We start from the raw sequence: 14959 nt of genomic DNA, 5'->3' as shown, positions 1-14959 counted from the left end.
CAGTTGCACGTCAGACAGTCTTTATCCTCCAAGGACTCCTTGAGTTTTTCATGCGGCGGTTCTGCCGCTCATCCTGAAGTGTTGGGGAGAATCGTGCTGCTGTTCTTATCACGGGACGTTTTATTGATCCACATTCATACACTGAAGATTTAATCATAACACCGACCAAAACCTTTAACTTAACGGATGTTATTGATTTTAGAAACGGCTTGGAGCAGTTTCTTTGTGTGTGTGTGTGTGTGTATATGTGTGTGTGCGCGCACATTGATGGTAATAAAAGACCACAAGTGTGTGTGAGTGATCAGACACGTGTGAACGCAGTTTGTGGTGATCAATGTGATGGCGAGTGAAGGTGCCCCATCAATCAAATGTTGAGAGAGGGTCACGTAGACGAGGAGGACCGTGAGATTAGGATGATGATGGTCGGGACGGAGACGATTTGCACGAAATGGTCCCGTAGGGAGGAACACGAGTGACAGTAGAAGTCTGCAGGGAACAATGTCTGTCTGTCTGTCTGTCTGTCTGTCTGTCTGTCTGTCACCAACTTTGGCGCACCAATGCGCACTGTCCACCTCTGTGCCATGCGCCTGTGCGCGCCATCACAACACCACTCCGCGCGTGCAGCTGGACTCACCCGTGCGTATTTGGAGGAGTAGGGATCCTCGAAGAGCGCCCACATATTTGGCTGCCACACCTCCCACCACGTCGCCCGGCGCCCGTCCTCTTGCATGCACAGCCGCTTCAGGTCGCCGTCCGCCCCGCCGGTGAGGGCCGGATCATCCTCCGGCGCGTCCGGCTCCGGCGTCTCGAAGCTCTCCAGGGCTTCTTCTGCGTCACGGTGCTGCCGGTAGTTCATCCAGCAGCACGCCTCCACGTCCGTCTCGTCGATGCCCCAGAAGGCGAGCTCCTCCTCGAAGAGCGGCCCGCACACATCGCTGGGGCAGTGGAGTTTGCCGGTGCGGTAGTAGTTGAGGATGAAGGCGAAGGTGGCCGGGTGGCGGTCGAAGAAGAACTCGTCAGACTTGGGGTCGTAGTCGAAGTTGCTGTAGGCGTCGGGCTCGGTCAGCCAAGACAGGCGCGTCCCGGGTAGCGTTTTCAGGGTGCTCCGGTAGGTCTCGTGTCGAATCCCGCCGCAGTTGATCACGATCTTCTCGCTATCTGACGCCGAGCAAGTCATGGCTGCGCTGGAGCATGCTTCACCCGACTCACCCTGCTGCTTCTACCCGTCCCCATCCAACGCCGGGACCCCCGCTCTGTGCGCTCCTGTCCCGCCGGCCCGGCAAGTTGTCACGGCGGCGACTGAGGAGAGGAGAGAGGAGAGAAGGAGGAGGAGTCAGAGAGAGGGAGGAAAGGGGGGAGGGGGGGGTGAGCTCTGCAAGTGCGTCTCTCTCAGACTTTAGAGGGGATGCGGATTTTATGAATCAATAGATTTACCTGCTCAATGAAGGAGAACTGGATTAATTCACATCATCTTCTCAGCTGATGCTGCGAACCCTCTCAGGAGAGGTCGACAGTCTTCTGGCTGGTGTCAACGTTGGTCCTACAAATGCGACTGCAAAGGCAAAATATTGAAATGAGGCCGAGAGTCAGATATCGCAGATGGTTCATGAAGCGGGCCGACAACCGGGCCGAGCCGCGTCCCAATTGTGTTCCCGCTTACCCGAAACGTGCTGAGTCGGCTCAGAGCAGCTCCTGAAGCTCGTTGGGTTGAATTTAAAAAAACAGGGCGGAGATTGAAAACAATAAAACACTGATGATATCACTTCTCAGATACATGCAGAGGTGCATTCCAGGAGCATCTCCGATCAGCCCATAAACAGATGAAACATTGATCATCTGATTGTTTGCATGGGTATTGCATTATTAACTACGATAGACCTGCAGTTTGCTGCCTGATTTACACCTTCCTTTCCCTGCAGCAACGATTCCTGTCCACAACAGCTCACTGCACATGCAAAGTGAGCCAAATACACGTGCAAGTTAGCTAAAAAGGTAGCGTTTTCAGCCCATTAGGGTGGCAAAGGGCTGATGAGGTCGCTGCAGCCGCACCGTTCGCGCGTCAGCGTCTCAAACCGTTGGTGGGATACGGCGAGGACGTCCCAAGGAAGGTCCCCCGAGGAAGAATGGAAACAGGGACTAGTCCTCTCTGGTTTGGAGACACTCACATTTAAGGTGTTCTGCAAAGGTCAAAACAGCAAAAGAGGAAAGAGTTCAGTTCAGGGGGCCGTGATGCTGAGGTGGATCAGCCCACGTTGGACTGAACGTGAAAGAAAAGACATGAGCCAGCAGGATTTTCTTATTTTTAAGAAAGTGATCCGTGTTGTTTGCGGGAGCTCCATGGGTGCTACAGTGCAGACAGCTCGGTAGATCTTAATGCAGTAACTACAGTTGAACACACACCCTGGCCAGGTAAACCGCGGCGTTGGAAGGGTTAAATTATTGATACCCGCGGTTGAGGGCAGCAGTCTGTTGTTTCTCTTCATGCTCAGGGTGATTAAAAGAAAAGCCACCAATCACATCCTGTTTGCACACATCTGAAAAAGATTAATAAAGCCCCCCTCGCTGCTGGGACCCCAGCCCAGGCTCGGTTCCCTCGTCCCACAGAACAGCGAGAGCGCCCCTCCCTCCCCCCCTCTCCCTCTGCAGCATCACTCCGTTCCTCCTCAATGTCTTTCAATCCATTAAAACACTTGGCTCAATTAGAACGGAGCAGAGGGGATATGATAAAGTGTCTTTCGTTGACTATCCAGCACCCCCCCCTCCTCCCCACACACACACACACACACACACACACCAGCACCCCTAGCAGCAGCAGAAAGAGAGCGAGAGAGGCAGAGAACATGTATTTGCTGAGCTCTACAAAATGGGGGAGAAAAGACTGCAGCCCACCAAATCACCCCCGCCCCTCTTTCTCTCTCTCTATTTCTCTCCAGCAAATTCCCTCCGTTTCTCTCCACCTTTGCTAATCATCTCTATTGGCTGTCTTCTCTCCTCACTCTATAGTGCAGAGCTAATATGCTGTATTGGTCTGTAGCTTTCTGCAGCGCGTGCACGCACACACGCACACGCGCTCACACACCTCAGCTTGATTCTATGATTATGTTTCAGAATGCACAGCGAGCAGTTAAAGGGACAGTTCATCTAAAAATGAAAAATACTGCCAATATTTTTCCTGGTAGCTGCAGTTCTTTCCGGTCTTTTGCGGCCGGGTGTCAGCCGTAAGAGATCCCAGGCACCGAGATCTGCCGGCTCTTCCCCGAATCTGAAAAAAGAATCTTCGTACAAAGGGACACGATCTTGTCACTAATGTGCCAGGTCATTTGGTAACCGAGCGGACCGAGACATTATTAAGCATCCGTGCTCGTAACCTCATCAAGTACGATGACAAAACCATTTACTGGAGATGACACTGAGGGGCAAGACGTCGAGACGCCGATTTAGATGATTGCAACCGTGATCACTGTACAAAAATACTTTGCACCTTAAATTCCTAGCATGAGAATGAAAGGCTACCATAGAAAGCTAACCCTCGCCATAGCATAGGCCACGGTCACAGGCCTTGCAGGGGTCCACGGTCCAGAAGACGGTGGACATTCGTATTCAACCTGAGTCCAACTGAGTCGAACAAATAAAGTGTGATTGTAGCGGAGCGGCGACTATTTTCAGCCCTACTTTGACGTCATGTTGTCACTCCTGAAGGGCACACGCTTGCAAGTTCAGTGACCTTCCTGCTCCTCTGCTAAAATAAGTCTTTCTGACACCCAGAAAATGCATCGTCAGGTTTTCCCATTCGCTTAAACGCACCATTGTATATAATGCCGTGTCGCTGCAGCGAGTGCAGCGTCCTTTTTTATCTCCTTTTCATGTCTGACCTTCCTCTCCGCAGTCACCCACCTCGGGCTCCCCCTACATTAGAGGACTTGTTCCTCATTATGGCTCATGTCTGATCAAACATGGACAGGTAATGAACGCTCTGGCTTTGTAGCCACGCTGAGATCTCCTATTTAACAAATTAAGTTTGCTTGTTGAAAACACTGCTTTTTCTGGGGGGGTGTAGCTAAAACGGTCTGTCTAAAAGTCCACAAACAAGCACATGCATCTTGTTGTCTGACTGAATTGTGTTGGGACAGTGCGGCTCCATCTGTGGTGCTGAAAGGCTCAGCAGAGGCTCCCTCCTGGCCTGCAGCAACACAACAGCGACACATTCTGCTTTTAATATTTATTCTGTTACTGTGAGGGCTTTTTTTTTCTCGGGTTTACCTTCCAACATGTGTTTGCCAACTGGAGTTCGTTCTGTTTCTGCTCCATTCGGGCATCTAAACTCTGAAATGCGTTATTATTTAGAAGACACTTACATTAGAAATCATAGTGCAAGTGTGCGTTCTGCCTCTGACACAGACGGGACGATGAGACAGGTGATCTGGTGGGATTAAAGTTGGCATGAGAGCGCGTTCAGAGGCCAGAGATTCTGACCTTTGACCCCAAGAATGCAGTTTCTAGCCACTGTTAATCATGTCTTGAAGGAAATCTCTCCTTTAACTCAAATCTTTACTCTGCTTTTAGTTTGTGTTGTTGAAATGGCAGAAAAAAAGACGCACACTCATGCACACGCAACAGCAAGCATTTACAAACAAATGGACAGTGCATTAGCACACACACACCACACACACACACCCACAGTTAATGAAGTTAACATGCTGACAAGGAGCTCTGGAGCTCTTAGCAGTATAGTAGCGATCGGAGCGGACACACACACATGCAAATTACACAAAAACCAGTTCGACGCGTATCCGCACACGATCAGACCACGTCAACCTTCAGGCCTGTGTTTGTTGTGACATTGCACCAATCCTCACACATCCTGCATTATGTCACAGTGATGTGAGGCCGACACAACCCATTGTCAACATAAGCAGTAAACACAGTACACAAACAATCATGTAAATACAAGTTAGGGTGATGTAGTGTTATGAGATGATAGAGTCAGCAGCAGCTCTGGTTGTCACTCGTTTCGCCAGGTCGAGGCTTATATCAGGTGATGGATTTGGCCATGCAAGAATATTCAATTATCTGCAGTTTGAAATGCTGTTTTGCCCTTTTTTCATAAAAGAAAAAATCCTGAATAGCGTTTGAGAATTCATCCTCTATTGGGATCTGCAGTCATGGTCCAAGAGCAGATTGCTTCTACTGGGAGACAAACATGTCTCAAGGTTTCTTCCTCCGTGACTGAAATATAATGTGATATGATTCCTTCCTCATAATGCGACTCTGATTTCCCCTGAACTCTTCATAGATTATAAAAATGAAGGGTGATTCATTTGTGGTTATAGTTGAAATAGGCTTCTGAAGTCATTTTTCTTCAGTATTTCTTTTCATTTTAATGACATAAATGTACCTTTAAGTTGAAACCAACTGCACTTTGCGGCTGCTAACCAGCAACAACTCTTTTATGTAAACTTTTGCATGAAATTTAAGATGCTTGTGTGCGTGTGCGCGCACACACGCACAGTGCAGTGGTCCCAGCATCCTTCCTGAAGGTTATGCCGCAGTGTGGTACATGGGTCCATCTAGTGGCCACTGTGAGAACAGCAAGAAGCCAAATCTGCAGTCTGACCACCGTCCTCTTTTAACCATGTGAGACCTGCTGCTGTGACCTTCTGCCCTCTAAAATGATCATATTCAACACATTGGATGAAGCCAGAGCAGAGCGATCACAAGAGGGACTTTTAGGGGTATAATGAAGTTAAACCAACACAGAACATAAAATAATGGCAAAAGAAAGGTGTGTTCAATGTTATTTTAATGTAATTCATATTCAGCTAAGCTGATCCAGTGCTATCTGGATAGAAAGTTGGAAAAAACTATACAGGTGTGACTAACATGTTTTCTACATTGTTACTGCAGTTCTGTGACCACTTGCCCTCCATATGTGAATGAGAGACACTCACTTCTCTGGTACTCCATGCAGACCTTGAGATCCTTCAGGGCATCCAGATGTTTTGGGCGTTTTTTTTTACTCTGATAATCAGATCAATGTTGAACATTGTTCTTAGTTTTCTTTTCACCAAAGTCAGTTTACAACATGATATCTTCCCTTTTCCATGGAACGCTGATCTGGATGTGCTGGTGGGTGAACGTCTTCAGCGGGTCTCCATCACACATGCTGAGCCTGTTTCTGTTGAAGTCCTCTGACTCTTTTTCTCTGGGGCCAGTGTGAACTCAGGCACCTGAATTGTGTAACATGAATACAAAGATAAAGTTGAAACCATTGAAACACATCCTCCCGGCATGTTTACGACTAGAAGAGAGCTCTACACGCCTGATCTGCTAGAAACTTCCTGATCTTGAGACAGGAAGATGGAACACGTCAGGACGACCTCTGTCCATGCTGGACACACCGTGTGTTCACAGACCACCGTGAGGACATTCCCCAACAGGTCATCGGCCTTCAACAGTCAGCAGAGGCTTCAAGAGCTCACTGAAGAGCTAATTGGTTCTGTTAAAGCTTCTTTATGATGTCATTTTGCTACATTCTTAAGCAGATTTCCTGGATTTAATGATGTTTGCTGAACATTGAGGCTCCCTAAAGAGTTGTCCTGTGGATAAAGGGGACTGATGAGTTGGGCAGTGTAGAGCCAGGGATGAGCATTTTAATGGGCAGTCATCAGCGCCCCCTTCTGGATAAATGCTGGAGGTGACTTTAGTAACTTTTAAGACACTCAAACAGGGTTTGGATCTGAATACTTTGTCAGAGCCACATTTGTGTTATTCTTCAAGTTTAGGTTTGAGTTGATGTCTGCTCCTTCGGGTCATTGAGATGGACTAAGTCTGCAGTGATCCACTTCTCCACTACTTCCTCTTCAGTTACTCTGTGAGGAGAAGAGGAAGAGGAAGAGGTTGGGGTGACATTCAGAGTAAAGTGTGAGAACAGAACCGACACTTTCTTGTTTATGTCACTCCACACCAACCACGGTTCCGTTAGTTTTCACCCGTTGGACAGTGACTTGTTTACGTTGTAGGTTCTTCAGACCATAATGATCATGAAAAAGATCATTTATGGCTTGGTGATTTCCAAGTAAACACCTCTGAGCCTCTGTTGGTTCTTTGATTATTCATTCAGGCCAGGCTCAGCTCTGGCTCTGGCTCTGGTCCAGGCTCAGCTCTGGCTCTGGCTCTGGTCCAGGCTCAGCTCTGGACCAGAGCCAGAGCTGAGCCCAGCCCTGCTTGGCTGAGCCCAGACAGAAGCTCTGCTCAGAAATGGCCACTGCCACTCATGAGCAATGAGACAAATCAAATGCTGAACAGTACCGTTCAGATCCTCTACAGTCCATAAAGGTGAAGAGTGAAGAATCAACTGGACTGATGAACGCAACTGGAAGACATTTCGCCGGTCATCTGAAAGTCTTCTTCAGGAGGGTCCCCCTACATGAGCCCGCCCTGCTCAAGGACTTCCTGTTAAGGGGGAGTTTTTCCTTCTGTTCCCACTGTTGCTTGTTGGGGGTCTGTCTCTGTCTCTGATGACCTATGGGATGCTTCATACCCAACAAGCAGCTAAGACACGTATTTAGGCTGAAGACCATTCAGTGACTTGTGGACAAGTACTAGGATTCAACACTCTTTCCTTTGACACATTGCAGCCAGGGCAGAGATTTAATGACAGGTGTGAAATGGTCCATTTTCTTGCTTTAATAAATGCAGGATGGGGTTTTTATTGTCTTGATTCGGCAGGAATCCTTTCATTTCTGCAATTTTCTTGACATAATAGGCTGATTTAGTGGTACTCTTCTAATGACTGTTACAATTCATGTCTGAGTCCATAACTGCACCAAGATTTCTAGCTTGGTTCTGTGAGACCCGGTAATACCAACACTGATGTTTTTGATGCATCAGTCTTAAGGCGTATGCCATTTAACCTTAACGAGTACGGCTTCAGTGCTCTGTTGGGGCATTTGTTTGAGACATGGACCTCAGCCCAGTCCCCTGCAGACTCAGCTCCCGCCCCACTAAGGTGGGATGTCTCCAGTAATACTGATGATAGTCGTCTAATAAGATATAATGGTATTAACAACAGTATTATTAAGTAATCACATTATAATAATATGAATATCAGGGCTAATAATCATTTGTGATTTTCACCACCTTTCTTTTATTGTGTTTGAATTTGCAGCACTTTTTTCTTAATGTGTGAATTGTAGCTCCATAGCCTCTCAGGGCCACCGTAGGGTGCTGCTCTTTTCATCTTTGTGGTGCAGGGAGGACTTGGCTGAGTTAGGGGTTCAATAGCTGTTGCAAACTGCTCTTTTCTAATTTGGATTGAGCATTAACAGATTAAACCAGGACTCAACTCCACCTTCGCCTGTGGAATAGTCCAAATTACGCAGAACACTTTCCTAATACGCATTTCTTATACAATTTTTGACTTTTTAAAAACTCAAATGCAATTAGTGTCGCTGTGTAAAAAATATTTAAAATTTTAATTCCGATTGTAGCATTAAAAAACGAAATCAGTGACAGTAGCAAAGTAAGCACTTTATTTTTGTACATCTGTTGTGTTTCTGCAGCCAATCAGCTGAAGATCAGACGCATGGGTGACAGGTAAACAGGCACATTTGTAAAATCACCCAACAGGAGTGTGTTTATCACAGATATTTTCATTAAATGGGAAATTACAGACAAGTACAATTGCTGGTGACTTTTAACCTGAGCAGACTGATGCTGATAACAGCCATAGTTCCAGCTGACTGACTTTACTGGAGGTGAACCTGCACCAGGATATGGTTCAACACTGAGGCTGCAGCTGAAAAAGCAAGACTTTAAATAAAAACAAATACACTAATAACACAGACTGTAAATAATGCAGAGAAGGTTCAGGTAGAATTGGCACACAGCTCCTGCGAAATGAAACATGGAATCATCAGACCTGAGGCTACTTTCGGCCTTGTGATCCTCAATGCTGCATCTGTTCCTCCCTTTAAAATTTAAAATATATTTGCTTGCTTGAGCTCCAATATCAGGTTTCCTCCCTTTGTCTTTGAACGATTTGCACACTATTCAATATTAGTGGTTTTAGCACAGTACAGCTGCTCCACCAAGCAGCTAAATATATTTGCAAGTTTTTCAGCATCCACTCCTCACGTGCATTTTTTGCTGTAGTACTGTCTGCAGGGGACAGCCAATCATGGGCCTTCATGCCTGGCATCATGAGACATGAGATCACCCTTCATCTTCCAAGTATCAAGTCCAAGGGGCTTTGATCCTAAAGCCCCCCCCCCATCATAATTTGTAGCCCTGCATGGCTCATTGCCAATTTACATTTGGTAACGATTTGTTTGCTAGTTTGAGGGTTGTGGTGGGTTCCATGGCACGGTCCAGGTGACAAAGATGGTGCTCATCAAGGAATATCGTGTTGCGTTACCAGTCTCGTGGAAGAGTATCAAGTAGTGGCTCGGTGGCTGAAGGCAGCAAGAAGGAGACAGGCGGAGGAGAGGGCATCGAGGTTCTGAAGAACGAACCGTACGAGGGGGAAGGCGAAAAAGGACAGTACACCCACAAATCTATCATCTAAAGAGTAAAGTCCCAGCATTTGTAAAGCTGATTGCACCAGAGGGATCATTAGCTTTTCACGAGAAGGCCTGGAACGCCTACCCCTACTGCCGCACTATTGTGACCAACGGATACATGAAGGATGACATCGTGATAAAGATCGAGACGTGGCACAAGCCCGACATGGGAGCATTAGAAAATGTTCATCAGCTGGACGAGGAGACCCTGAAGGATGTGGAAGTGGTCTCTTTAGATATTGCAAACAAAGACGAAGAGGCTCCAGGCGACTACAAAGCAGAGGAAGACCCTGCTCTGCTCCAGTCCACTAAAACGGGCAGAGGACCTCTAAGTCCTGAGTGGAAGGATGAGCTGAGGTCGGAATGTCCTCAAATGTGCACATACAAACTGGTCACAGTCCAATTCCACTGGTGGGGTCTGCAGACCAAAGTGGAGAACTTCATCCACAAGCAAGAAAAGCGTATTTTCACAAACTTTCAATGCCAACTCTTCTGCTGGATGGACAGATGGGTGGGTTTGAGCATAGAGGACATCAGGCAGATGGAAGACGAGACCCAAAAGGAGCTCGAGGAGCTGCGTAATAAAGGTCCAGTTCGAGGCACCACTGCCGCTCACGAGCAATGAGACAAACTGCGTCCTGATGATGTCATCAGAGACGCACCCACCCCAGCCACCAGGATGTGACCCTCTGCTTCTCCTCTAAACTGTCTTGCATGGCTCACTGGGGCAAACAGTCCTGTACAGATCCTCCCCACATCCTTCACTCAAAACCATGAAGGTCCATAACGGTGAAGAGTAAAGAGTGAATTGGACCATTGAACACAACTGGAAGACGTTTCGCCTGTCATCTGAAAGTCTTTTTCAGGTCTGACCCGTTTGGTGGGAAACTATTTCAGCTGATGCACTATGAATAGACTGAAGGCTCCTCCCAGGCAAGGAGAGTTTTACAGCACCTTTGTTCTACAAGGCAATTCATCGTACTTTACAGAGGCTAGGAAACACATTGATTAAAATACACTCTCACTCACTCATTTTCTACCGCTTGTTCCTCCACTGAGGGTCGCGGGGGGGCTGGAGCCTTTCCCAGCTCAATGGGCGGAGGCAGGGTACACCCTGGACTGGACGCCAGTCAATCGCAGGGCTGACACATATAGACACACAACCATTCACTCTCACACTCACACCTACGGGCAATTTAGAGTTTCCAATTAGCCTAATCCCCAATCATGCATGTCTTTGGACTGTGGGAGGAAGCCGGAGTACCCGGAGAGAACCCACGCAGGCACAGGGAGAACATGCAAACTCCACACAGAAAGTCCCCAATCAGTCCCAACCGGGGATCGAACCCGGGGCCTTCTTGCTGTGAGGCAACAGTGCTAACCACCACACCACCGTGCCGCCCGTGATTAAAATACAATTAATTTTTAAAACATTATAGAAATTTATGTGATTTAAACCAGATCCCCTTTCCCCATTCTTCCTGTTTCATCTAATCAGTCCTTTTTTTTTAACTTGTATCTAAAAAATAAGAAAAGTGCACAGAAAGAAACTTGCCCAATGTATAACCGCTGATTTTGAAGTTGGGTTTTGTTTTTATTAAGGTCTACAAAGTCAAGATAGGTCGTTTAAATTAGAATGTTTTAGAAACAGGCTCCAACAGAAATTACCCAAATGTTGGTGAAAGGGGACAAAACCCGTTTTAGGGACCCGATTGACAGGTGCTGGCGGACCGAGGGGTCAGACCCTTCACTGATATCAAATTCATATTCCATTTAAAAAAACATATTTAACCTGGGAAGTATTCAGAAACCAATATTTGTTTGAATAATCCTGATTTGAAATCAGCTTTCAAGGGTCTTTCCACCAGTCTTTCACATTGCTTTTGGAATAGAAACACAAAAGGTTTCCTTTTGCTCAAAGTATACCCATAAATAGTAAAATCAGATAAACCAATCATTCTGCAGTTGTCCCCCCATTGTTTTTCAAATATGTATCATGTGATACAGGTACGTATTTCATTACTTCTAGATTTCTAGTGAAGTTATCTAGATGTGCATACAAATATGTAAAAATGTACTTGAGCATAGAAAGTTCACACACTTTAGAATTTGACTCCCTCCCTACTGCAGAACTGATTCCATAAATGACCCCAAACAAACGTTGGATGACCAGGTCAAAAAAGACCTGTTAGCCTAATCCTGAATTTGTGTGTGTGTCCGTGCATTATCGGGTTCTGGTCACTCTCCAGGTGATGAAACTTCCGATCATCAGACCGGTGATGAAGACTACAAGCCCATAGCTCATGGAGCCCATGGTCGAAACGCGCCGCACAGGTGCCGCCGCGAGCTCCGAAATACTGTTGATCTGTGGAGAGATGGCTTACGATGTCAAGGGGGCGACAAGAGAACACAATGATAGTGAAAGAAATAAAAAGCACTTATTTTTACTATAAAATAACATTTGAAAGTTCAATTGTACTCAACCTGGCAAAATAAAGTTGTTGCTAAGTTAAATTAAAAAAGGCCCACGCACCCATCCTCCGTGATCCCGGATCCATCCGAGTAGATTGTTTCGAAAAAAATCCACGGTCCATAGCACGAGCTCCCTCACACACTGGTGGAGGTGGGCCTCGACCATCTAATGAGCAAAGAAAATGTCAGGAATCACAGCTACACCGGGCCTCCTGACACCCACAACTGAGTTATGGCACATTGTCACTATTCAAAAAACTATCCTCCAGCACAAACAATACGCCATGGAATTTTGATGGGAAAATGAGATGCCTGATGCTTTTTAACATGCGAAGGAATTCAGCAGAATGAGGAGCAAAGAGCCAAACAGGAGTGGGTCATGCTGAAGGCTTGTTTGGTAGAAGACAAGAGGCTCTGAAAGACCCACATGTATTCTCTGAACCGCTTGAATAACTATGGAACGATCCAGACTGTGGAGCTAAACATGTCATACATCAGTCCAATGTCTGCTCGTTCCTGGGGAAGGGAGGGAGGGAGGGAGGGAGGGAGGTTGCCACCATAGAACAGAGTGAAAAGCGCAGTACTGGCTTTGCCCAGCGGACAACTCTCAGACCGTGCGTGTGCCAGTGCGCACATGAGACGTGTCTCCTTGCTGCACGGGAACAAACTTTATCTGCTCTTATAATCAGATGCTTCCTGCGAGTAATTGTTAGCAGAGAATTCACCTGACAGCTTTTAAAAGGAAACATGGCTCAAAAGATGTGTGCAAGAAAGGGGAGCTGCCTGCTGGAGGGTCGACCCAGAAGAACCAGGAGTGACTGAAGTAGCTCTAATGGCGCACAGGGATCAGCTAGTTTCTCTTAGGTGCAGAGGCAAAGAAGAGGGTGTGGCAGTTATGGGACTGAGGAAGGGAAACATCTGCTTCTTTGTGCAAGTAGGAACAAAAATGTGAGCTAATGAGCTCATTTTTACGTAGATATTGCATCGTCTCATGTCTTGACTTGATTCGGTAACAGCTTTTGGCTTCTAAATCAGGACTATCAAATGTTGCTTGAGTAAGTTAAAATACTCCATGGGTGCCTATTTAGTAAGTTGCACTTTTGATTGAATTGATAATTAATTATATGCATATTACTATGTAAATGCGATGACTCATATTTCTGTGTATGACATTGAGTTAATGACAGGTGTGTTTAGGCTAAAACAACAGATAGTTAACTCACCTTGACAGCAAGCTTGCCAGCAACGTAGAATAGCACAGCGATCCTCTCCCAGGTGATTCCATGTTCAAACACTTTCAAAGCCACTTCCTTAAATCTGTCCCACCTGGAACCTGGATAAGAAGCCACTCCATCTATGGCACTGAGACAAAGCAGAAAAATATCAGGCTTACCATTTCACCAGGAGTCCCACTTGGCCCGCACACTCACTCTTGGAACTCCTTGTCGTCTTTCACCCGGTCACCAATGATTCGGATCATTTTCCCCAGCTGGGTCACCATCTTCTGCTCCTGCTCAGACTTCACCTGCACGGCCAGGTAAGGGGTAAGCGGCGGCACATCCTCCAAAGGCACTTCTCTTAGTTCTTCTTCTATGACCCTAAAAATCAGAACACTCGGTCACACTCAGGCATGAATCCCACACTGCAGCAGGAACAAACAATAAAGCCGTGGGACATAAACTGAAGATGAGAAGATGACAGTAACTTCAGGTATTTAGGAGGCTGTTTTTATATAATGATATCAAAGTCTACATTCCTGCATACTTCATGAATTGTGTGTAAAAGACCGATGAAACAGACACAGAATATTTTAATTTACTAGGAATTTCCTGCAGAAATACGCTGTTGTGTCCTGAACTACAGTTGATGCTCTTGTCGAAGGGTATGTGTTCTACAGCCTCCTCAGACGTGTGCCTATCAACCATGATATTGGCACAACCTCGAGGAGCTCAGGCGGGCTCATATAGAATCAAAAGCTTTGTTCTGTAGAACCACATGAGCTTTAAATGTGATCAGGAAATTTTGGTGGAAGAAGGCGAGGATGGCGGCGATGTGAGGGGAAAATTATATCATTATATCCCCACCTCTTGGCACTCGATCCCCGCGTAGAGCTTAGCGACAGGAGTTCTGTACATTATTTACGAGAAGTAGTTAAACACTCAAGAAAATGAAACAGAAACTATACCATTTGTAAGAAAGGTTGAGTGACGTCAATACAGGCTGTAACTAAAACATAACTATAAAGCATTGCTGTAAATTAAGAAGACTTCCGCTGCATAGTCTAAAACACACGTTCAAACTAAAAAAAAGACAGATTTTATGCATTTGAGCTTGCTAACATTAACAAATTCAATTAAGTCATTAATCATTCGACCAGTAATAAAACTACATTTTTTGATCTTTTGATGTGAGTTTCTATTTGACATGTTTCAGGGACATAAAATAAAAACTAGAATGAACCCCCCGAGATTCCATCATCATAACTCAAATATAAGCTTTTTGCAGAGTCTGTCCGAAGTGTTACAACCATGTATAAAAATGAACACTTACTCTTTAATGAGGGCCTCTCCAATCCTCTCATCTGTGGAGAAATGGAACATTAAACTCCTCGCTAGGTACAAAAATGCAGATGTATAAGCAGCGCTAACTCATAGCTCACCAGACATCCCGTTTCCTTCACAAATCATCGTTTAAAAAAATCCTACAACCGCTTAAACTTTGGCCAAAGTTTCTTGACAACCCTACAAAAACTGCAACTTTAGGATAAAGCCTTGCTTTAAGCCCCACGGCGGTAGTTTAATGAGACTGATGTTAAGGTCGGCTTCAGTGTTCCTTCCAAATGAAAAATCTTGAAGCATTTCAAGATTTTATCGCTCGAATGTTTCGACTGTAAATTCTGCTCAGTCCAGCAGGACGGTCGAGGCAGA

At 46.0% G+C, this 14959-nt stretch overlaps 2 protein-coding genes and 1 pseudogene across 4 annotated transcripts in view; 1 reads left to right on the top strand and 2 right to left on the bottom strand.

The window, feature by feature from the left end:
- LOC130514704 (potassium voltage-gated channel subfamily C member 1-like) overlaps positions 1-1450 on the bottom strand; it is a 34606-nt gene extending 33156 nt beyond the window's left edge. For 2 of the 3 annotated variants that reach the window (XM_057014462.1, XM_057014461.1), the window contains exons 1-2: positions 1435-1449; positions 635-1299 (exon numbers count right to left, since the gene is read on the bottom strand). In XM_057014462.1, coding sequence (XP_056870442.1) covers positions 635-1177 — 543 coding nt within the window. In that variant the 5' untranslated portion in view covers positions 1178-1299; positions 1435-1449. Of the gene's footprint in view, positions 1-634; positions 1300-1434 lie in introns of all 3 variants that reach the window. The other variant, XM_057014460.1, reaches the window with a different exon arrangement.
- Positions 1451-9381: 7931 nt separating this feature from the next.
- LOC130515024 (phosphatidylinositol transfer protein beta isoform-like) lies at positions 9382-10185 on the top strand (annotated as a pseudogene).
- Positions 10186-11116: 931 nt separating this feature from the next.
- Positions 11117-14959, bottom strand: LOC130515025 (apoptosis regulator BAX-like). Its single transcript, XM_057015003.1, has 6 exons — positions 14692-14959; positions 14583-14613; positions 13463-13630; positions 13256-13394; positions 12094-12198; positions 11117-11925 (listed from the first exon to the last, which is right to left on the bottom strand). Exons 1-6 carry the CDS (start codon positions 14717-14719, stop codon positions 11785-11787), a joined length of 612 nt encoding a protein of 203 aa, XP_056870983.1. The 5' UTR covers positions 14720-14959; the 3' UTR covers positions 11117-11784.

This window comes from Takifugu flavidus, chromosome 18, assembly GCF_003711565.1.
Source record: "Takifugu flavidus isolate HTHZ2018 chromosome 18, ASM371156v2, whole genome shotgun sequence".
Taxonomy (NCBI): domain Eukaryota; kingdom Metazoa; phylum Chordata; class Actinopteri; order Tetraodontiformes; family Tetraodontidae; genus Takifugu; species Takifugu flavidus.
This window is presented reverse-complemented; position numbering and strand designations above follow the sequence as displayed.